The sequence below is a fragment of the Pogona vitticeps genome, chromosome 4, assembly GCF_051106095.1.
Source record: "Pogona vitticeps strain Pit_001003342236 chromosome 4, PviZW2.1, whole genome shotgun sequence".
Classification (NCBI taxonomy): domain Eukaryota; kingdom Metazoa; phylum Chordata; class Lepidosauria; order Squamata; family Agamidae; genus Pogona; species Pogona vitticeps.
Window position 1 is genome coordinate 216,275,357 of NC_135786.1, and position 23,101 is coordinate 216,298,457.

General features: G+C 41.1%; 1 protein-coding gene across 12 annotated transcripts in view; it reads right to left on the bottom strand.

Moving 5' to 3' along the window:
- Nucleotides 1-23,101, bottom strand: part of UBR5 (ubiquitin protein ligase E3 component n-recognin 5) — a 97,883-nt gene that overhangs the window by 71,412 nt on the left and 3,370 nt on the right. For 8 of the 12 annotated variants that reach the window (XM_020783413.3, XM_020783411.3, XM_020783407.3 and 5 more), the window contains exons 2-8: nt 14,640-14,684; nt 13,784-13,865; nt 13,547-13,623; nt 12,763-12,882; nt 11,404-11,593; nt 8,057-8,216; nt 1,224-1,373 (exon numbers count right to left, since the gene is read on the bottom strand). In XM_020783413.3, coding sequence (XP_020639072.2) covers nt 1,224-1,373; nt 8,057-8,216; nt 11,404-11,593; nt 12,763-12,882; nt 13,547-13,623; nt 13,784-13,865; nt 14,640-14,684 — 824 coding nt within the window. The remainder of the gene's footprint in view (nt 1-1,223; nt 1,374-8,056; nt 8,217-11,403; nt 11,594-12,762; nt 12,883-13,546; nt 13,624-13,783; nt 13,866-14,639; nt 14,685-23,101) is intronic. The other 4 variants (XM_078393629.1, XM_020783408.3, XM_078393631.1 and 1 more) reach the window with 2 other exon arrangements.

Consider the following 23,101-nt stretch of genomic DNA (forward strand, 5'->3'; position numbering starts at 1 on the left):
CATAATCATGCATTTTTCCTCTTCTTCCCAACCATGTACCTAAATATTCTGTCCACAATGATGGTGTTACGAACTAGGAAGAAGGCAGCTAGCAGGATGTTTTCAAAGGGGAAAGAATATAGAGCTTGAGCCCAAGACCTAAAACATTTGTTTCAACACTGATATTTTGGTTTTAATCTTCTATAGCAGAAATGGGCAACTTGTGGTCCTCCAGATGTGATAAATCTAGATATAATGCATCTATGATATGCAAGGAAAACAAAATCAAATTATACTTAATATGTACAGTACTGTGTCTTACTAAGATTTAGTAGTTCAGGCACCTAAACACTTAACAGGAATATTAAATGTGTACAGTGATACTCAATGAAAACAGAACCTTGACAGAGGTTGGATTAACAATTGGAAAAATGCTTTTGATACCTACCAAGTATAATAGCTATTTTTAAGAAATGATGAAGGAATGACTAGACACCAAATCCAGGATTACATGACAGACACTTTTCAAGTCATGCTTAAAACATGTTATCTAAGGTATTCTATACTCACAATGAATTATTTCTAAGTCTAAATATACTTTTAAAGGAGGACTAGCTAGAAGTTGAAGGCTGCAAGCATTTACAGGATGCAGATAAATTCCAATATTCCCTGCCCCATATCTGAAAGTGCTCTTAATTCTATATCTTGCAAACAAAACATTTTCTACTTGAGTGGTGCATAATGAGCTGTGGAATAGCTTTTGTTACTACCTAGAACAGATGTTGCATTTCTAATTACACTACCGAATTATGCCTCCAAACCCAGGAAGGCAGAAAATTCCCTACGTATCACTATTCATACACCAGCTCTGACACATAAAACTAACTCATCTAAAGTAAATGAATATTCTTTCAGAATGTTGTACAAGAGAAAAACTGACTTTTTACACCAGTTCTTCAGAAACCAGACAATTTTTTTGAAAGAATTATTTAAGTGGATAATTTTTTTTAAGGCTCACACACGTTTCACCTGTCAGACACTTCAAATAGACACCTAGCAATCATTTCACAAACTTACTAGAACACAGTAAAAATTTACAGCTTAGAACACATGTTTTAAAATATCTTTATTTCACTTGAAAAAACTGTACTAGGCAAACCTAAGACACATGTCATCAGCATGTGCTATGAATAGTGTACTGCACTCAATACTATTTATTTACAAAGAAAAAAGTGCAAAATTACCTCGGGATGAGCTTAGCCTGGAAAGTGATGAGCGCCGAAAGGATGGATAACCAAAGTAACTAATATCTTCTGAAAACATAGCATCAGCATCAATAATGACACTTGGGTGAGCAGAATGTATGTCAGCATCCAGAAGAGACATAAGATCCTCTATAAGAGGAGACAAGGATCTGAGGTGAATTATCAGCTACTTAACAATTATCTAGAAAGACCATCACCAAACAAAACCACCAAAAAATCTGATATTCTTTTCTTCATATTCTATAGTGTATAAATGTACTGCCTGCTACTCAGATTTTCAACTAAGCAAAGTACCGAAGCATAAGAAACTTCCCATGTTACTATTACTGAGACAATAGCTTCCTAATCTGAAATCTATCATTAAAAATAAAAATGCTGAAGATAACTACAGAAAGTAATAAATATGGTCTCCAAAGAATATATTTTTATGAAACTACATTTTCGTTATCAAAGTAATGGAACAGTGATGATCCTTAGTTAAACTGCTGTCATAAAAAAGAACACACCCCTCAACAGTATCTTTCCTCCTTGATGTTCTACTAAATTTTCTAGCAAGTAGGAAATGCTGCCCACAATGGACACAGAAACATTTTTAGCTTTACATAGCATTTCTCAAACTTAACAAAGTCACAACCCACTTCTAAATCAACTAGATCTTCTACATAACTCTTGACCACAGGTCTTCCTATTTAAATCAAGCTCTATCACGTACTGCTAATTATTCACCTGCTCAGCTCTTAAATCCCATTTTTACTTATCTGTTTACAGATCCTACACATACCCTTTCCCCATGTTTTCTACAACAGCATAAGGTAGATAGAACCATAGCTGACAAGGAATGTCAACTTGATGATTCCTGTACGATGAAAATGTAGACTTCAATATGAGAAAACTAAACAGTTAAAAAATTCTTATATCTAGAGATAGGCATAGGGTGTGGTTGGGAGTAGAGGATATAAGTAGAGACAGGCACGAACCACAGTTAGGTCTGGTTTGATGCAGTGCCCACCCAGATGTTCCACAGGCACTGCACACTTCCCTCCCCCACCTCTTCTGGGAGATAATTCACTCACCAGCAGGAACACACTTCCTTCCTCTGCCTCCTTGGGGACCTCCCATTCAGATGAGGAGATGCTGTGAGTGGGTGATCACCCAGAGGAGGTGGGGGAGGGAACAGTGCAGCATCTATGGAACATCTGTGCAGGCATTGCGCCAAACCAGGCCAAACTGCAGTTCATGCCCATCTCTACTTTTACCTTCTACTCTCAACTCTATCCTATGCCCACCACTAATATCTTACAATATCCCAAGGACCCTTTCCTTAATCTGAGAATATTGGTTTACGTACCGTATTTTTCGCTCCATAAGACGCACCTTTCCATAAGACGCACCAAATTTTTAGGAGAAGAAAACAGGAAAAAATTATCTGCTTTCTTCTCCTAAAATTTGGTGAGCCTTATGGAGAGGTCCATCTTATGGAACACACCCTAGGGTCCTAGGGTGTGTTCCAGGACCCTTTGGAGCCTCCCCCTGCCTCCCTCGGGGGCGAGAGGGGGTGAAATCGCCACCTTCTGGGGCTCTTCTGAAGTTTCCCAAGCCTCAGAAGAGCCCCCAAAGGTGGTGATTTCATCCCCTCTGGCCCCCAGGGGAGGCAGGGTCAGTCTCCAAAGAGTCCTAGAACACACCCTAGGACCCTTTGGAGACTCACCCTGCCTCCCCCGGGCGACAGAGGGGGCAAAATAGGCAGCTTCCAGGATCTTTTCTGAGCCTTTCCAGGCTCAGAAAAGGTCCTGGAAGCTCCCGATTTTGCCCCCGCTGTCCCCGTGGGGGTGGGTGGGTGGGAGCCTGGCAAGGGTCCAAGGGAGCCTCCCACCCCCCCCCATGGGACCAGGGGGGGGTAAAATCGCCAGCTCCCGATTTTACCCCCCCTGGCCACGTGGGGGTGGGTGGGGGGAGGATGGCATGGGTCCAAGGGAGGGTCCCTTGGACCCTTGCCACCCTCCACCCACCCCCCCATGGGACCCGGGGGGGTAAAACTGCCAGGTTCTGGGAGTGTTTGGAGGCTCCCCAAGCCTCCAAACACTCCCAGAAGCTGGCGATTTTAACCTCCCTGGCCCCATGGGGGTGGGTGGGTGGGAGCCTGGCAAGGGTCCTGGGAGGCTCTCTTGGACCCTTGCCACCCTCCACCCCCCCATGGGACCGGGGGGGGGGGGTAAAATCGCCAGCTTCTGGGAGTGTTTGGAGGCTCCCCAAGCCTCCAAACACTCCCAGAAGCTGGCGATTTTACCCCCCCCTAGCCACGTGGGGGTGGGTGGGGGGAGGGTGGCATGGGTCCAAGGGAGGGTCCCTTGGACCCTTGCCACCGTCCACCCACCCCCCACGGAGCGGGGGGGGGTGTTTAAAATCGCCAGCTTCTGAGTGTGTTTGGAGGCTTATCAAGCTTCCAAACACTCCCAGAACCTGGCGATTTCGCCAGGGCTGGCCCCGTGGGGGGTGGGGGGAGGGTGGCAAGGGTCCTGGGAGGCTCCCTTGGACCCTTGCCACCCTCCACCCCCCCCATGGGACCAGGGGGGGGGTAAAATCGCCAGGTTCTGGGAGTGTTTTGAGGCTTGGGAAGCCTCAAAACACTCCCAGAACCTGGCGATTTTGCCAGTGCTGGCCGGTGCGTGGGTGGGAGGAGCGTCGCAAGGATCTGAGTGAGCTCCCAGGACCCTTGCGACGTTCCCCCCACCTGGAAGCTGGCGATTTCGCTGGTGCTGGCCCCTTGGGGGCGTGGGGGAGCCTTGCAAGGGTCCTGGAAGGCTCACCCGGACCCTTGCGACGCTCCCCCCCACGGGGCCAGCAGCGACAAAATTGCTGCATTCACACCATTAGACGCACTGACTTCCCCACCCACATTTTGGAGGGGGGAAAGTGCGTCTTATGGTGCAAAAAACACGGTAAATCTTTCAGCATGCATCCTAAGCATCACACTGCAACAGATCAGAACTTGAACACCAATTACTCCAGCTTCTCTACACATCTTTTCAAAAAAGTTTAAAATCTCTATTTACTATTAAAAATAATAGGTGGGAAGAAATTCATGAAACGTAAACTGTAATCAAACCAGGAAATAGAAAGCAGTATGATCTATTTCCTGGTGATCACACACCATATGGGGAACTGCACTCCAGCCCTAATCCAATCCATGTCCAAGATGGACCCCGAAATAAGGGTTGCTTTAAGAGAGATCATTCGTTACAAAGCAACCCTTTTCAGTGAGACCAGACATGCACCTTTCCTGCTATCTGATCATGCCTTGGATACAAGATCACAATATACAGTATGTTTATTTCTTTGAAAACACTGTCAGAGATCTTCAACCACTTCTTAAAGAGAAATAAGAGATGTATGCAATTCAAGAAGGGAAGGACATCCAGTCATCAACTCCTCTCTAGCTTCAGTTGCAACCTCACAAACTCCAATATTTGTGCCCAACTTGTTCATAACTACTCTATGCTGCATAGCACTAGAAAACACAAGCCTCCACTATCCCCTTGAAAAGTACTGTTTCACCTCCTTGCCCCAAAAATTTGCTTCCCCATATTTTAAACACTTTGATATTCTCTGAATGTGTTCATCTTGTACCATCTCAAAGAAAAACAGCTTATATATAGATGGTTCAGATATTATTTAAGAGTTCCATTACCCACAAGAATATTCCATGGTTACTCACTCCCCATGCACATATGTGGTCATTGGAGAATAATCTCATTTTGGAATTGCAGAAAAACAATGCAATAAACAGAGTCATCTTAATCTCCAGATTCTGGCAGATCATGATTCAACTTCTCAGCTCGTTTAGGCAGATACGAAAGTAACCTAACCAAAAGTATTGAAAAAGCAACAGCCTGACAATAAACATCCAGATTTGCAATTTACAAACAGGCAGCAAAGCAGGCCTTGTATTTATTTATTTTTGACACTCTGGAAATATCAGTATTATCATTTGGGAAATTAACACTTTATCTACTGGTTCCTCTACTAGTTCCCTTTGCACCCTTAAGATAACTGAGCACTCTCTTTTACTTTTCTCTTAATACACACATGCCTGATTATCATCAAAAATAAGTCTACATAGATAACTGAAGCAACACTAAATGTACTAAGATGAAGTACAGTAGTATTATCCCTTCCTCTAACATATGCACATAAGACAGCTATACCCTCTGAATTATGTCTAGGCAAAACTAAAGAAAAACATGCCATGAAACATTCCAAAGGCATCTCCCCTTGATCTCTGCTGAAGTGTTGTTCAAAACTCAAACAGTTGCTTTCTCTATCTGAAAGCTCTTTGATGCCTCTCCAGCACTACTAAACCAGTAATGATTTTGACAGCACCCATAAAAAATGTAAAGAAAATTGCAGTATGTAGGGGGAAAAACCAATGGAGGGCACAGCAATATCACCACAGTTAATCCTTTTTGTAATGGCTATAAAATATTAGGGCGATATATCCTGGCCCTCATCATGATGTCAAATATAAGCAAATTAAACAGCAAACCGAGTCACTGTTACAACACTGATTCCAGTAGCCTACCAAAACTCCTCGTTAAAATTCTGCAATTACTCAAATCTGATAACAACTGTAATCATATCACAAAGATCAAGTATACTCTAAACTAGATCCAGTTATAGTTATGCTTTCAGCAGATTAACTAAAATCAACAGAATATAAGCCAATCACTTATTTCGGTGGGTCTATTTTTGAATATAATTCTACTTCAGTATAGCTACACCTTGACAAATTACAAATAATCTGACCGCTCCAAATCATTAGTTTAGCACAGCTACAGTGAATTCTGGAAAAAGTATATATGTAAGCAGAGCACACACATCAAAATCCAAGTAGCAAGCCTTTGCTTTCTTCTCAAAAGGAATATTCTCTTTCATGAAGCCTTGTGGCTAGTTTACATGAGCATCTTGTGGCAAAAGTGGATGAGAGTCACTGGGCACTTAGATCAGCTATGATCATGTACATCTCAAGATCAGACTTGCTAGGTTTATATCAAACTCACTTACAAAGCACATGGTATACTTTCTTAATGCAAAAGAACTGTCAGCAGTACCACTATCTGAATTACTTTAACTTGTTCTATTTTACCTTAATAAATCTTTCATTCTTTATATTTAACAAACAAAACAGAAGCAGTATCATACATCTACTTGGTAGCAAGCAAACTGGGTTTTTTAAAATATATACTTAAAAGTCTTGAAATATTTCTTCTTTAAGTTCTTTAATTCAAAGCACTGACAATGATGCTTTGCCTAACAGCCCATAAATAATCATCTCTACAGAGCTTGCTAAGCAACTCCCAAAAAGCATGCAATCACGCATATCTACCACCTTACAAGCCAGTTGCCAAAGGACACCTTTCAAGAACACTATTACTTTTATGTGAGTAGAGAATATAGAAGGCATTTCATCTCTCTTCCTTTAGCCTGTCGCAGAGGATCAAGGCAAGAGGGAGGGACTATGGAGTCACAAGCAGATTTGCTCAAGTATTTTACTAGTATTGCAAATGAGTCACCTATGGATGAAACATAGTGGCAATGTGTGGAGACTGCTGTAGTTTCTTATTACAGAAACAAGTTATAAGCCAAAGGGAGGGCAATAATAACAGAACAGGAGGTGAATGCCAATAAAATATTTACATCCTGCCATTTACTGAAGAGACCCAAAATGGCCAAAATTAACATATGAACAAACAATAGAACTATTTTTAAAAGGTAGCATATCAGCAATATTCCCAAGATCATCTGGGAACAGTCACAAGTTTTGGATTTGCATTTCTTGATGTGTGTATCCAATTACTGGACGTGTCAAGGAGATTTTCGAATAGCGCAAAATCATTTTGTAGAAATAAGTCATTTGTCTGCTATAACTCAAGAGAAATCCTTTCCCAGGCATATCATACATCTATTAACCACTACTCTAGCCCCTCACAATCAACTGAAATGTTGTACAGTTGTGATTTACTGTTCATAATATTAATATTGCTTAGATTAATTCTTCACTTGCAAAAACAAATATGGAAATTGCTTCAGTCTTCCCAGTTTATAGCCTCTTAATATGGCTGTTAGCAGTAATAAGATGCCCACCCCTACTTTACAAGACAAATTTAAAGGGGAAAAACAGGATCTTTGTGTGTCTATGTGAACATGTATGTTTTGCTTTAATAAACACTTATTTCTAAGATGGAAAATCATGTTCTGAACAGGAACATTTATCTATTATGTAGGATTAATGATAGGATCTTTTGGCGATGAGTAATTCATGGGATTGCAAAAGTCAGAGGTGACTTAAGAGCTCATAACAACTATTACATAAAGCACCAAGTCTCACTTATTTAAGAGTGAAATGGTATTTCAAGTGTAGTGCTGTCCAGAGCCAGACACTTCTTGCAATAGGGGTTCTTTAATGGGACACCTTTAAACGCTACTCTAACCAGATCAATTACTAAACAAAAGCTTTGTGTATATCCTTTCTTGGAATACATAATTTCCACCATACAAATTCACTAAGTTGATAATTTACTGGAATTGAAATAATTCAAGGCTACATAGACTCATTCTAATAATAGTTCTGATTCTGGTTCATCTACTTCTTTCTTGACCAAAAGCAATTACATTTTGCATCTTGGTATTGTATGCTGTAGAAAATATAATATTAACCTTATAATAGGGTTGCAAATTGAAAGCTTATTTCACTTTGACAAAGAGATAACAATTATTTTTAAGAAAAAGGAAACATTGCACCCTCCCCCACAAACCTCCAGGAAGATAAGATTCACTGGCTGTATCATCACCATCATCTCCATCTTCATCATCACGGCTCAGCAAATTGTTCACCGCAAGGTTAACATCAAGATTTGTTCGCTGGAGCTCTCTTATGATCACACTTCGAGATTTTCCTTGTAAAACAACTTGTGCCTGTACAAAAAAAGAATACATACAGTGATGAAGAAAATCATCTCTCAAGGTAGATTTCTATCTAGAAGAAAAATCTTTCTGGAGTAATGATGCTCAGTATATCAAAAAATAAATACGTATCAAGACCAAGTTAAGGCACCTTAACATCCTGGTGGATTACTGTAATACATTCTATGTTGGTCTGCCTTTGGAAAGTGCTCAGAAGAAACATATAGTCAGTAGCTAGTGGATCTGGATTATATTTGTAAAATGGATAAAAGTTCTATTTAGTTGCATGCTAATAAGTTTTCATGATTACAACAATTTGTTGGGCTATAGATTGACAGTTACTTCCTTCAGGAGCATATTTCAAAGGGTTATACTTCCTGTGAAAGCACAAGTATGCAGCTTAAGTGTGCTCCTGGAGACATAGCTGAGCCTGGATACCCAGGTTTCAGAAGTGGACAGGCATGCCTCTGCACAGTTAAAACAGATGTGCCAGCTGCCCCCGTTCCTGGAGAAGTCTGAGAGGCTACAGTGACATATGCCTTACTTACATCCCCGCTGGATTAATGTACTGTAGCACGCTCTACATGGGGCTGCCTTTCGAAAGAGCTCCGAAACCTTAGCAGGTCCAAAACGTGACAGCCAGATTGTTACTGAGGCTGGTTACAAGGCTCATAACACCAACATAAGCTGCCTTGGGTGCTTTTTTTAGGAAAAAGGCAGGGTAAAAATATTTTAAATAAGTAAGTAAAATAAATATTTCACTGCAGTCTTCCATTGACACAACTCAAATAACACCCGCCTGTAATTTTCAGTTTGTTTTTGCTTCCAAATCCATCCCATTCTCACTTGCATACAAAAACTCTCCCTGTGCTTCACTTCTTTTTCTACCTCCCTTCCTCTTTAGACACATTTCATTTTCATTTTCCATAACCTGACCCTACGGCTACTTTCAGAGAGATTGCCAAAGTTCCTTTCAGAGGGCAAAGATAACAATTAGCTATTATGCAGCCCGCCACAAGCCTCTATAAAGTAGGTAAAAGGTTTGTTCTAAAGCAAAGATAAACATCTCTATTCAAGACCAGCAAAAAGTATGGTCACAATCAGGGATATGCTTAGTTCAAGGCACAATATGGTCTACAGATGCTATGAAACTCTATGATCAACTTGTCACCCACAAACATTCCCCTCCCTGGGGCAACTACCACTGAAATTTCATTGTGAAGCGACAGCAACAACAAAGGAAAAAGCCTCCTAGAAAAACAACAGGGATTTAAAATGTGTCCCTTTTTTGTGCCTCCGCCACATCTAGAAAGTTCTGAATGGGGTTTTATGAAGCTGTGAGATTCATATGTGTGAGTTACATAGCCTACTAAATAGATCTGCTCAAAGCATAAGGAAAGCTCTCCTACAGATGCCTCTCTTCAGAAAAGAGGATATTTGGGATGCCGAGGAGTACATATGCCATAGTAGCACTTAGGATATGAACTCGTGCTCAAGAGACCTGCTCTGCTTCCACTTTTATACTATCTGCACATACTTTGAAAACTCAATTATTCTAAGAGCCTTTTGATCTAGCAGCTTGACTCCATTTCATCTCTCTGTGTTTTGCACCGATCATCTTTACAGTTCTTGTACTTGTATTAGACATTTCAAATTTTTATTGTTACAACTTATAGCAGTACATTTCTAATAATACATTCTACCCTGGGTCCAATAGAGAAAAGAGAAAATCTAAATAGCTCAGTAAATAAAAATTGCTTCCAATGAATATTGTTCTCCATACACCAGCTATATCATATATTTGATACAAAGAAATTAAGGAAGTGGACAATAATTTACAAAAAGGATGTACTATAGACCAGTGGTCCCCAACCTTTTCCTAACTATGGACCAGTTCGGGGGGCCTGGCATGCTCGCAGTGGGGTGGCACACCTGCAGGGGAGGTGGAGCCTGCTGGTGTGCATGCGTGATGTGGCAGTCACAGGGGGCGCTCTTGTGCATGTGCATGGCACACTTGTGGAGGGCAGAGCACACTTGCACGCATGCACATGGCGGCACTCACAGGGGGAACCCGCACACAGCATGTTCAGGGGGGTGGAGCGCACTTGTGCACATGCGCACGGCAGCTCTCACGGGGGCGCTCGCGGGGGGAGGAGATCTGTGTCCAGTCTGGTCCTGCCGAGGCCACAAACCACTGCCGGGTTGCAGACTGGGGGTTGGGGACCCCTGCTATATTTATTTATTTACTTATTTTATTTATATCCCGCCTATCTAGCCACTTAAGACCACTCTAGGCAGCTAGACAGAATGTTCACTATATCGGGGAAAAACATTAGTTAGCAACAGAATGCATAAATCATGTAACAGTGTTGCAGTCCTCTGGGGAAAAGCACAGAACTACTACAAACATTCATTACAAGCAGTGTGTAATCTCAAGAGCAATTACCAATTATCTCTATGAAACCAGAACTGGTAAGACAAACCACAAAAGGCTTGAAGTTCTGTTACTGTCAAGAAAAACTATTGAATAAAAACTGAGCAACTAATCTACTTGCAAACTCTTTTCTATTCCCCTCATCACTGAATGGCTCCTCCTCAAAATTTCATATTCTATCCATAGATGTTTTGAGAACAAAGTATAAAATTTTCTCAAAGACCAGAATATGAACAAATGATTTATAATGTTACAGAAGTGTTCTTTTATTTTATCTCTAATGAAATTGCTGGATTCTATTTATTCACTGAAAATGGTTCTAAGTATTTTCCAGTTTAGTACTCAGTCCCAGGCTACAAGCAAAGTGTGAACAGACTACAGTGGGGTCTTGACTTGAGAACTTAATCCGTATTGGAAGGCGGTTCTCAAGTCAAAAAGTCTGTAAGTCAAGTCTCCATTGACCTACAGTGCATTGAAAACCGATTAATCCCGTAACAGGCCGTTTTTGTTCCATTTTGGTTTTATTCTGGTCTGTAAGTCAATTCTCAGGCTGCAAGTCAAACCTAAATTTTGCGGCCAGAGAAGTCTGTAACTCAAAAAGTCTGTAAGTCAAGCCGTCTGTAAGTCAAGGGTCCACTGTACATCATTTTGACATTTATCTGATGTCAGTTTTGCCTTTTACCCTGTTTCCAAATGTCACAAAAAACCTTCCAAATTATGCATTTTCCATGGAAGCTTTGAAACGTTTACAGCAAAAGTTCATACCTGTGAAATGAGTTCTTCTGGAATAACAGATGCTGGAATAACTGGCTGAGGTTGACTACCCAACAGTCCTGATCCTCTATCACGTCCTGTTCGAATAACTCGTGTTTGCCTCCGAGAATCTCTAGCTCCTGCTGACGATCTACCTGAGGATCCTCCTCCACTACCTCCAACGCCTGAGCTCCATCGGCTTCTGAGGAGTTTTTTTTTAAAAAAGTGACAGATCAGTATGTCTGAGCTTTTCTACAAATAATGTTTGACTTCTTAACATTGTTTCTACAGCATACTAGCCATACAATGCCAACTGTTTAATTGATGCTACTATACAAATATTTTTTTCTATACAGCAGTTTTCGCTAATATCTAGCGAAAAAACTGTCATGCGGGGTAACTGTCTAGCAAGGCACCACTGTACTAAGTTTTCATATCCAGAAGCCACATGATCCACAACGTTAAAGAATCTCACAATCATGGTGCAAATCATTAAAACTTAACTTCTCTTTAAATATTATAATTTCCTACACAAAAATTAATATATTTCATTATTCTCATACAGATAAATTATGAACCATATCAGAACCATTTATCCTTCCAGTGAATCTAGTGAAAAACCATTTTATTACAAAATATTCTGATTATCAAAAGAACAATATATTTTAGATGTTCATATCTGAAAGAAGTATTGACTTGTTTTAATTTTTATTAGCTGTGTCCAATTAGCACAGTCCAAAGATAAAACTGATCTGATATCTTATTTAACAAATTTCATATCTAAGTAGTGAAGTATTCGAAGTCAGTACAAAAATGGAACACAAGTAATAGTTGTGCAGATGTTGAATAATTTAACTAGACATCCTATCAAACTTCACTTTCAAATTTAACATTAGCATCTTACTGTGAAATAGGAATGTAGAACTGTAACATTTTAAGTCAGCTGGGTCTCCCTAGAACAGGGGATACTATTCAGAAAAATAAAGTCTAGACCAGTGGTTCTTAACCTTTGTTACTCAGATGCCTTTGAACTGCAACTCCCAGAAACCCCAGTCAGGACAGCTGGTGGTGAAGGCTTCTGGGAGTTGCAGTCCAAAACTCCTGAGTAACCCAAGGTTAAGAACCAGGGGTCTAGACTACCCCTCAAAGCAATAGCTTTTGCATCATAATTGTGATAAATCGTTGCTTTATACTGTAGGTTTAACTGACCGAACATTAAGATCCTGCTTACTAGCATTTCCCCACCACAAAAGCTAGCTAAACCATTGCTGCATTTCTATGGTTTATATACACACTGGAGACAGTTTTGTGTGTATTCCTACACAAAGTATGGTACAAACAGGATGCAGCCTTGACCCTACCAAAACTTACCCAAGGGTGTTGCCTGCCAGTCTGCCCAGAGTTTCAGAACCAGACAGAAACCATGGGGAATCACTAGTTCTGCCTGGCCTGGATGTCCTTCCTGCCCCTGAGCCACTGCTCAACTTTGAACTGAAAGCAAAAGATGGTAGATCAGTCACAATACAATCCCAAATGGGTTAAGAACAAAGTCTGGAATTCCAGGTTTAAATTCTCAGGGACTTATTCTGGTAACACACCAGCTTAAGCAACACCCTTGGGGAATCTTCATTATTTTGCTGCAAGATATGACAATCTAACATGAAAAAAGAAAAAGTATGCATAGCACACCTAACACATATGATCCACAATTTAAATATTTTTAACTTAAAAAAACATCAGTGTCAACAGTTATATTGAAATTATTAAGTGTATGTCTGAAGAGATGAACACAAGCTACCGGTATATTATAAATTAATATTATTGTGAGTCATTGTCAAGCCAGAAACCCTGTTTAAATCCAAAGAAAATGTAATATCAAGCTTGAGTAGTTCATTTATAACTTTTTAAAATTAGAATGTGTGAATTATTACTTTTATTCAATTCTGATTATTTAAGATTAAGAACAGGTAACTAGTTCTAATTGCTGGTAAAGAGCCCATCAGCTTGCTAAGCTGAGATACTCAAAAGATTTTTCTGCCACTTTCCATGTCCATTTTAAATTCTGATAACCATTTAAAAATCAGTAGTTATTTTTGTGAATACTAGAAAAGATTAGATACTATATATTATAGAATAGCAAAAAAACAATTCTTACCCATCATTGTTATCAGGTTTACCCAATTCCAATCTGTCTGGCTGAACTAAAAAGCCAATCCTGCAGACTCTACCATCCTGGATTTTAAAAAGAGAGTGTCTATATTTGAAACAATACTAAATTTCAGTCACAAAAAAAAAGTACTTGCAAAAGTTACTGATTTTGTATAATTGAGCTTGAGAAAGTTAGGTTTCAGTATGTGACCATTATTCTCTGTACATAGTTTGAATAATTTACCTCAAGAAGAAACGCAGCATGATTTGGTCCCACCACACACTGTTTAATTGTAGCCTGTTCCAATACATTCAAAGGGGGATGGCTGAAAATAAAAAAAGGGGGGGGGGAGAGCATGTGTAACATTTTAAAAAGTTCTTTATTCTGAGTGATAAAAAAGAAACAAGTGGCATATGGAATGTACAATGGATATAATATCTGAAAATGACCATAAATGTGCATTAGATCAATTGACAGAAGTATTTCTAGGCAAAAAAAAATTAAAAATTAACAAAACTGTTGACATAATAAAGCAATGTGATACTGCTTTTTAGTTATGTATTTTTAAGTGCATGACTTTATGAAGTAGAAGCTTGGTTTAGAAAAAGCATTGCCCAACAGCTAATGTTTTGTGACACGTTATTTATCATTATTGACCGCCTAGAGTGGTCCTATGTGATTCAGATAGGCGGGATATAAATTAAATAAATAAATAAAATAAATCAAAGGATCTCAGATTTGAAGTGTTTTCTCCCTCCCAATCCGAAATACAGAGCAAGAGAAATTTCAAAGCAGGCTAGCTGTCGGCCACTGCATCCTCAGCAATGATCAGTCAAGCAAATGCTGGTAGTTCCAACCAGAAGTAATCTGGACACCAGCGAAGACCCAAACACAGCACATTCATGGCACAGTAACTGTCATAGGTACATCTGCGGTTCCTCCTTCCCCCGGTAGCCTATCCAAGTGAGTCAAATAGCTGAGCAGTGAAACAAGTTTTAAAACACTCAAGTTACCAATTCTAAAAACAGAGAGTATAAATAGCAAGGATTTCTCTGAAGTTTTCCCTCCCTTGGTGTTACAGCCATTAGTGCAATCTCACCTATTTAAGTTGTATTTATTCAGCTTCTCTGAAACTTCCCTCAACCTGGAAGGAAAACCAAAGCATCATTTAGCATTTATAAACTTGCACTGACCAACACATTTCTTGTTGCAATACACCTCGTAATCAAGAGACCAATATATAATGATATTTTTAAAAAAACATACAGAGCCAATGAGACCTCAGAAGCCAGAACTATACTTCAGCTCATTTTCAGTGGTCAAGAAGCAATTACTCAAACTATAAATTTTATGCAGCATTTGGCTGACATTAACAACTTTAAAAGTAGATTGTGGAGACCAAAGTAATTTAAGCAAACAGAACCACATGCAGACTGAATTGTGAAAAGAAAGCCATTATCTACCTTGTAACAGCAGTAAAAAGCCTTATTCTGAAATTACTTTGAAAACTAGCTTATATTTTTAGTAGTTTGATAAAGACATCATCATATGCATTCAAATTATGTAGAAATATCACAGCTTTTTTATTTGTTACTCTGAAATTTATGTTCAAATGCTTAAAATACTGCTTTTCTTTATTTAGACTATTTCCATATCTAGCACATCATCTTTACTTTTCAAGTCTTCAATGTCCTACTACCCACCCACCTCACCACTCTTCCATCCAATACTTTATTTGTTTGTTTGGTTGGTTGTTTATTTATTTTTACCCTGCCTTTCTCCCTGAAAAAGACCCAAGGTGGCTTACAACATTGAAATACAATATTTGAAGTTGAAAACAATGAGTATACAACAGCAGTTGACATTAGAGATGGGGGAATTCATAGATGAATATGAATATCCCAGCACAGGTGGTGTTAACGAGGGTCCAGCCCCATGGAGCCGGATGGTCCACTCACTGATCCGCCACAGACATGGATGACACAATTCTATGAATAGCTCCACAGTGCGCGATCCACTCGCCACTCTTTGACCTTGCAGTGAGGCTTGTCCTCCTGTCTCCTGCCAGGAGTGGCAAGCGGATCACACATTGCAGAACCATTCGGAGAATTGCGCTGTCCACAGCAGATCGGTGAGTGAACCATCCGGCCCCATGGGGCTGGACCCTCATTAACGCCACCTGTGCGGGGATATTCATATTCATATACAAATATTCCCATCTCTAGTTGACATCATTAAAACTAAGAACAATGAGTAAAGAGATATCTTACATCATTAAAAGGCAATATTAAAGCAAAAGGCAATGTCAGTATACAATTTTTAATGTCATTGAGAAATGGAAAATAGAAAATTGGAAAACAACAACAGTATTCAAAAGTCAGTCAAAGCAGTAATGCACAAAAATTCATCCAAAAACAAAAAACAAACCACACACAGGTAGCCAGTTAATGAGGGAAGGCTTGCCTGAAGAGAAACGTTTTTTGCCTGCTTGCGGAAGGTCAGCAAAGATGGGGCCAGTCTGACCTCCTGTGGGAGGGAGTTCCAAAGTCTGGGAGCAGCAACAGAGAAGGCTCTTCTCCTGTGCCCCATCAGACACACCTGTGAAGGTGGCAAAACAGATAGAAAGGCTTCTCCTTTCCATCCTTTCAATCCGTGATGGACTGAAACAATCTTATGAAAAGCACAGCCATAGCTGCAAAATGAAGGACCTGTACCAAGCAGCAAATAATTGTAATCTAAGGCAGGGGTTGACAACCTTTTTCACCCTGCGGACCGGCTGGGGAAGGCGGGGTACCCGCATGCGCAAACAGCTGCGCGGCACATATGCAAACAGTGGTGCAGCACTTGTGCATGCACGCTGGAGTGCGCGCCCAGGCACAAACAGGCTGTGCAGGGATGAGTGCATGTGGGGAGCGGAAGGTTTGTCTTCGCGGTCCAGTCAAGCTCAGGCCGCAGACTGGCATCGAGCCATGGACCGGGGGTTGGTGACCTCTGATCTAAGGAATATTAACTGAGCCGTAAAGATGAACAGGGAAGAGTTAACCACGTTGAAATTTTTCAATATGAGGGAAGAAAGTACATAAACAGGCTTTTAAGCTGACTGAGGTTGACTGATAAAGCATAGAAGTCTAATCATGTTCAGACTACAGACTATCTTTCATGACCTGGCAAACCTCTGATTTAATACCCATCATCCCCAGCAGATATTGCAGTCTAATACTTTTTCTCCTGCCAACCTGGAAGTTTGAAAGCATGTAAAAATGCAAGTAGATAAACAGGTACCACCACGGTGGGAAGGCAACGGTGTTGCATGTCTAGTTGCGCTGGTCATGTGACCACGGAAACTGTCTTTTGACAAACGCTGGCTCTATGACTTGGAAAAGGGAATGAATACCGCGCCCAAGAGTTGGACACGACTAGACTAAATGTCAAGGGGAACCTTTACCTTTACCTATTACTTTTGGAGGGCACTAGGATGGGGAATGCAGATATATATACTATTCAAGCTCAGATGTTACGTCCGTTCCACTTTACCAATATGTTTTTTTGTTCTTGTTGTTTAGTTGTTAAGTCATGTCTGACTCTTCGTGACCCCATGGACCAGAGCACACTAGGCCCTCCTAGCTTCGATGACACTGTCCAGCCATCTCATCCTCTGTCGTCCCCTTCTCCTCTTGCCGTCACACTTTCCTAACATCAGGGTCTTTTCCAAGGAGTCTTCTCTTCTCATGAGATGGCCAAAGTACTGGAGCCTCAGCTTCAGGATCTGTCCTTCCAGTGAGCACTCAGGGTTGATTTCCTTCAGAATTTATAGGTTTGTTCTCCTTGCAGTGCAGGGGACTCTCAAGAGTCTCCTCCAGCACCACAATTCAAAAGCATCCATTCTTCAGCAGTCAACCTTCTTTATGGTCCAGCTCTCACTTCCATACATCGCTACTGGAAAAGCCATAGCTTTTCCTATGCAGATCTTTGTCGGCAAGGTGATATCTCTGCTTTTTAAGATGCTGTCTCATTTTTCATCGCTTTCCTCCCAAGAAGCAGGCGTCTTTTAATTTCGTGGCTGCTGTCACCATCTGCAGTGATCATGGAGCCCAAGAAAGTAAAATCTGCCACTGCCTCCATATCTTCCCCTTCTATTTGTCAGGAGGTGATGGGACCAGTGGCCATGATCTTAGTTTTTTTGATGTTGAGCTTCAGACCATTTTTGCTCTCTCCTCTTTCACCCTAATTAAAAGGTTCTTTGATTCCTCCTCACTTTCTGCCATCAGAGTGGTATCATCTGCATATCTGAGGTTGTTGTTATTTCTTCCGGCAATCTTAATTCCAGTTTGGGAATCCTCCAGTCCAGCCTTTCGCAAGATGTATTTTGCATGTAAGTTAAATAAGCCGGGGGACAATATACAGCCTTGTCGTACTCCTTGCCCAATTTTGAACAAATCAATTGTTGTAAGCCGCCCAGAGACCTTTGGGTAGAGTGGGCGGCATATAAATTAAATAAATAATAATAATAAATAATAATAAATAATAATATAGATTTCTCAGGAGGTAGATAAAGCGGTCAGGCACTCCCATTTCTTTAAGAACTTACCATAGTTTGCTGTGGTGCATACAGTCAAAGGCTTTTGCGTAGTCAATGAAGCAGAAGTAGATGTTTTTCTGGAACTCTCTGGATTTCTCCATAATCCAGCGCATGTTAGCAATTTAGTCTCTAGTTCCTCTGCCCCGTCACAATCCAGCTTGTACTTCTGGGAGTTCTCGGTCCACATACTGCTGAAGCCTATCTTGGAGGATTTTGAGCACAACCTTGCTAACGTGTGAAATGAGTGCAATTGTACGATAGCTGGAGCATTGTTTGGCACTGCCCTTCTTTTGGATTGAGATGTAGACTGATCTTTTCCAATCCTCTGCCCACTTCATCCAAGGAGGCGGTGGCAGGCGCTCATCCCCAAGCCGGCGGCGAGCGGCGCTTTGGCCGGCTTGCTCCTCCCGGGGTGGCAGCAGCGGGGGAAGGGAAAGGGCCCTGGCGCGGCCGTGCGCCTGGCTCCTCGTCTCCCACTCCACCTCCTCTTCCTCCGAGGCGGCAGCGGCGGGCGCTCATCCCCAGGCCGGTGGCAAGTGGCGCTTCGGCTGGCTCGCTCCTTCCGGGGGGCAGTGGCCACCCATCTCCCGTTGGCCCGGCCGGGCCTCCTCTGGCTCCGGCTCCTCCTGGCAGCGCTGGGGTCGAGGGAGGAGAAGAACAAAGGGACCTGCCGGGTGCCCCCCGGCAGGCAGGGACGGGAGGGCGGGCGGGCGCGACGCTCCTTCTGGGCTGGCTGGCTGGCTTCGTCCTCCTTCCTCGCTCCCTCGCTGGCTGGCTTTGTTCTGACTCTTCGTTAATTTATTGTTGATTTTTTTGCCCATTGAGATGCATTGAATAGGTTTCAATGCATTTCAATGGGGGAACTGGGTTTTGATTAGCGATGTTTTCCATGGAGATTTCTGAATAGCGGCGGCAATTCGTTCCTATTGGAACGGATTAGCCAGCTTTCAATGCATTTCAATGGGAAACCGCATTTTGAATAGCGATGAAATCAAATTGCAATGTTTTTTGCGGAATGCATTAACATCGCTATTCGAGGCACCACTGTATATATTCTGATTCTATATTATGAGCCAATGGATGATGTCCTGTTGCCATAAAGAAGTAGCTCCCAACCCTTCATAACCCAGGTGTTGTCGGACTGCAACTCCCAAAAGCCTTCACCACTATCCTGTGCTGGCCCAAGTTTCTTGTTGCAGTTCAAGAACACCTGGGTTACTCAAGGTTATGAACCACTGCCATGAGTTATAGCCTAACCTATAAGGCTGATGATATCAGCAGCTGCCGGGATCGATAAAAATCAGTAATTTAAAACAATTACTGATTTAAATCACAATTTAGATTTTAAAAGTGATTGTTTTTATTTAAGTTGTAAAAAAATCCAATTTTAAAAATTTAAATTGTGATTTAAATTAAATCCACCCGGCAGCTATTACAATTTTATAAAAATTAACGATTTTCTATTTCTCCTCAAAAGGTTATAAGGCTTCCATGTAATCACTGGGAAGCTGTTGGAGCTACGGAGTCAGAGAAATGTCTTTTCAGAACTAACTCGACGTAGAACAGGAATTTGTGGTACTGAAGGAGACTCTTGAGAGTCCCCTAGACTGCAAGAACAAACCTATCAATTCTGAAGGAAATCAATCCTAAGTGCTCACTGGAAGGACAGATCCTGAAACTGAGGCTCCAATAATTTGGCCATCTCATGAGAAGAGAAGATTCCGTGGAAAAGACCATGATGTTGGGAAAGTGTGAAGGCAAGAGGAGAAGGGGATGACAGAGGACGAGATGGTTGCACAGTGTCACTGAAGCTACCAACATGAATTTGACTCAACTCTGAGAGGCAGTGGAAGACAGGAGGGTCTTCTGTGCTCTGGTCCATGAGGTCACGAAGAGTCGGACACGACTTGACTAAACAACAGCCCCCATTTCAGCTTCCAAGACTCCCTGGGCACCCTTTTGCTCTGGGGAAGTATTTGAGAACCCCAGAATGTGGGTCATGAGCCTTGAATAGACAAAAAACAATGTCAGATCGACACCAGTTGTTAATTTCTTGAATTGCTCTCACTAGGAAACTGAACATAAATGAACTGAGGTTCAATCAAAACAACAGACACTCTGTTGATCAGCACACAAAAAAGCACCTTCAGACTGCCTTTACAACCTGTTTTGGATAGTGAAACTCTCTGTCAAGTAAAGTCAGTCTGACTCCAATCCTTACTGAATTTTCAAGAGCAGCCAGTAGCACAGTACTGTTTTATCTTGCAAAACCTTTGACTTCCAAAATTATTCTTAGCTTTTTTTAAGGTTAAGGCTTTGTTTCTGCTTTGTTTTTATATCATGGTTTTACTGCATATCAATTCAGAGGCCTTTATGATCAGAGGAGTGATTTAGAAATACCTTTGATAAATAAACAATACCTTCTACGCAATATTATCATTGTCTTTTTATATTGTATCAACCGAAACTCATCCACAATTCTTCACGAAACAGCAATTGTTCCTGTACACTCCAGCAAGCTACAGGCTTCCTCTCAAAATGCAGGGGGCCATACCAATCTTTACCATAATGGGATTTCTATGATGCAAGTGTTTTGAGAAAGCATGGGGCGTGTTTTGCCACTGCTTTCAATAAGCTACAAACATCATGAAACAGCACCACTTGAACAAGGCATAGCTTTCTGTGAGGGTTCGGCAGTAGGGTCTTGTTGTTTCACATAATTTCAGGTAACACAGACTGCAGTGAAGACTGTGGAAAATTTACTTCTGCATCAAGTAATAAACAAGTGTCTTGAACTGGTGAGCGTGTCTTTTCTCTTCCCAACGGGACCAGAAGGGGTTTCCAACCATCAAATGCAACAGGGTTATTATAACTGTTATTCCAAGGTCCCAGCAACTCAGGGGGAGTCCATCCCTTCAAGGTGATCCCCAATGGAGCATCAAGCAGGGGCACGGCCTCGTCCTTATCAAAGTCATCCCATTGGGCTCCTGCTCCAAACTTTCTCAATCTGTTCTCTCTTGGCTAGTCTCCTCCTCTCCATGGCTCTCCATCTGATCCTCTCTTTCCTTTCTCTCTCTATCCACTCTTTCTCCTCTTTTAACCTCCTTCTCGACTCTCTCGCTTCAGCTTCTCTCCAATAAGAGAGTTGTGGTGGAATCACCATCCTCTACCTATAATCAGCTTCCTCCTTAGGTATTCTCAACCTCTCCCATTTCTGGGTCCAAGGGTTTTGCATCCACACCCACTCCCAACCAGAAGGCAACTCTCCCTGTCCTCTCTTCACTTCTCCTATTCCCAGTTCGATCTCCCTTCTCTCTCTTCCTTCCCGTCTTTTCTGACCTATCCTCCTTTACGTTCATCCCCCTCAACTTCCCTGTCACCTCTTCTACTTCCGCCCCCTGGCAAGACTCCTGTGATGCTTCATCAGAGGTTGGCGAGGGTTCTCCTCTCCCTTTATCCACTGTCTCACTGATGAGGAGGGATGGCGAGTCCCAACTTGCCTCCTGTCTCACACCTTCTTTTCCAGCTTTCACTGGAAGAGGCAGGAGTCTATTTTGTGCTATTAATTCAAACAGCACAATTCCAAAACAATTCTCCACCCAGGAATTATCCCTGACTTTCCAATGCCTTTCAGAAGGACAACACAATGTGAGACTCAAACTCGTGACACTCGGACAGAGGTGAGGTTTTCCAACCATGAAGTCCAGGTAAGCCTTTAAGACTTGTCCAAATATTTGGACTCCAATTACATCCAAAACTCTGAAAGATGCAACACTATTTAATACTCTGAGACTTTATTTTGAAGTATCATTTTCAATTCTGGGGCCACAAACGAACAACAATGTTGCCAAACAAGAAAAAACTGGAGGCTGAACAATTTCCCAAACTAATGTACCATTAGAAACTCATACAAAGTTTATATAAGTGAAGTGCACAAACTGGCATAAATTCTGCTACCGCTTATTTATCCAGCAATTTTACATATAGCCCAAACTATATTTATACACTGCTTAAAGCTCATTTTTGTTAAAGATGAGAACAAAGCAAAATGTTCTCCATTGAAGACATTCTTCAAGATTTCTTTCTTCTCCTTCCTGCAGCCTTACTCATCACCTGAAAATCTTCTTCAAAAGGCTTCCAAGGCCCCCAGAGCAAATTTTAAGGATGCAAGGAGAAATTACCTTCCTTTCAGCTCCACTGAAAGAATTCCGTCTGTTAACAGAACGACATAATAAGATCCTAACCACTATTTCAATATGAACCAAGACCAGCTCACACAGGGTAATACCCAACAATATACTTTTGTTGAAGCTGTGCACTTCTGTCATAATTAACAATTCATATTTTCACTTCCTGCAACTCCTATGCATCCTAAAAGTATATTCAAAAAATCCAGTAGACTCTATAGAGTAGTCTTTAGTACCACAAACCAAAGTAGGTTTGATTTACAATTTAAATCATGATTTAAATGTTAAAAATTGGATTTTTTAACTATTTAAATTTAAAAAACAATTTTTAATTTGAATCCATTTAACTTTAAAAAAATAATGTTTATCCAACCTGCCACAAACTGATGCAATGGAAGTATATTAAAGTCATAATCTCACTGCCATTGGATATGGAAGTATCACTGGATGCTGGCCTATGTCTCATTGCAATACAGTTTCTAAATGTCTGCTGATAGCACATATTGCGGGGGGGGGGGAGAAAACAGTTTCATCCAAGTATGCAGTTTAATAGTATTACACCATTTGTTTCAGGCAAACAGAACAATGGATTACAGGTTAAAAAGCAGTTATCCACCAACTAGGGTTGCTTAAGCACTTTTAGGTTCTAAATTGATAGTTCTCAGGCCCAGGGAACATGATTCTTCAGTTTCTGCAGCAGGATTCTAACACTTCCAGATCAAGCAAATTAGCAAATGAACTGCTGTACCAGACAGTGCCACAGAACCTATTACAGCAGCCATAGTGAGCAGTTAT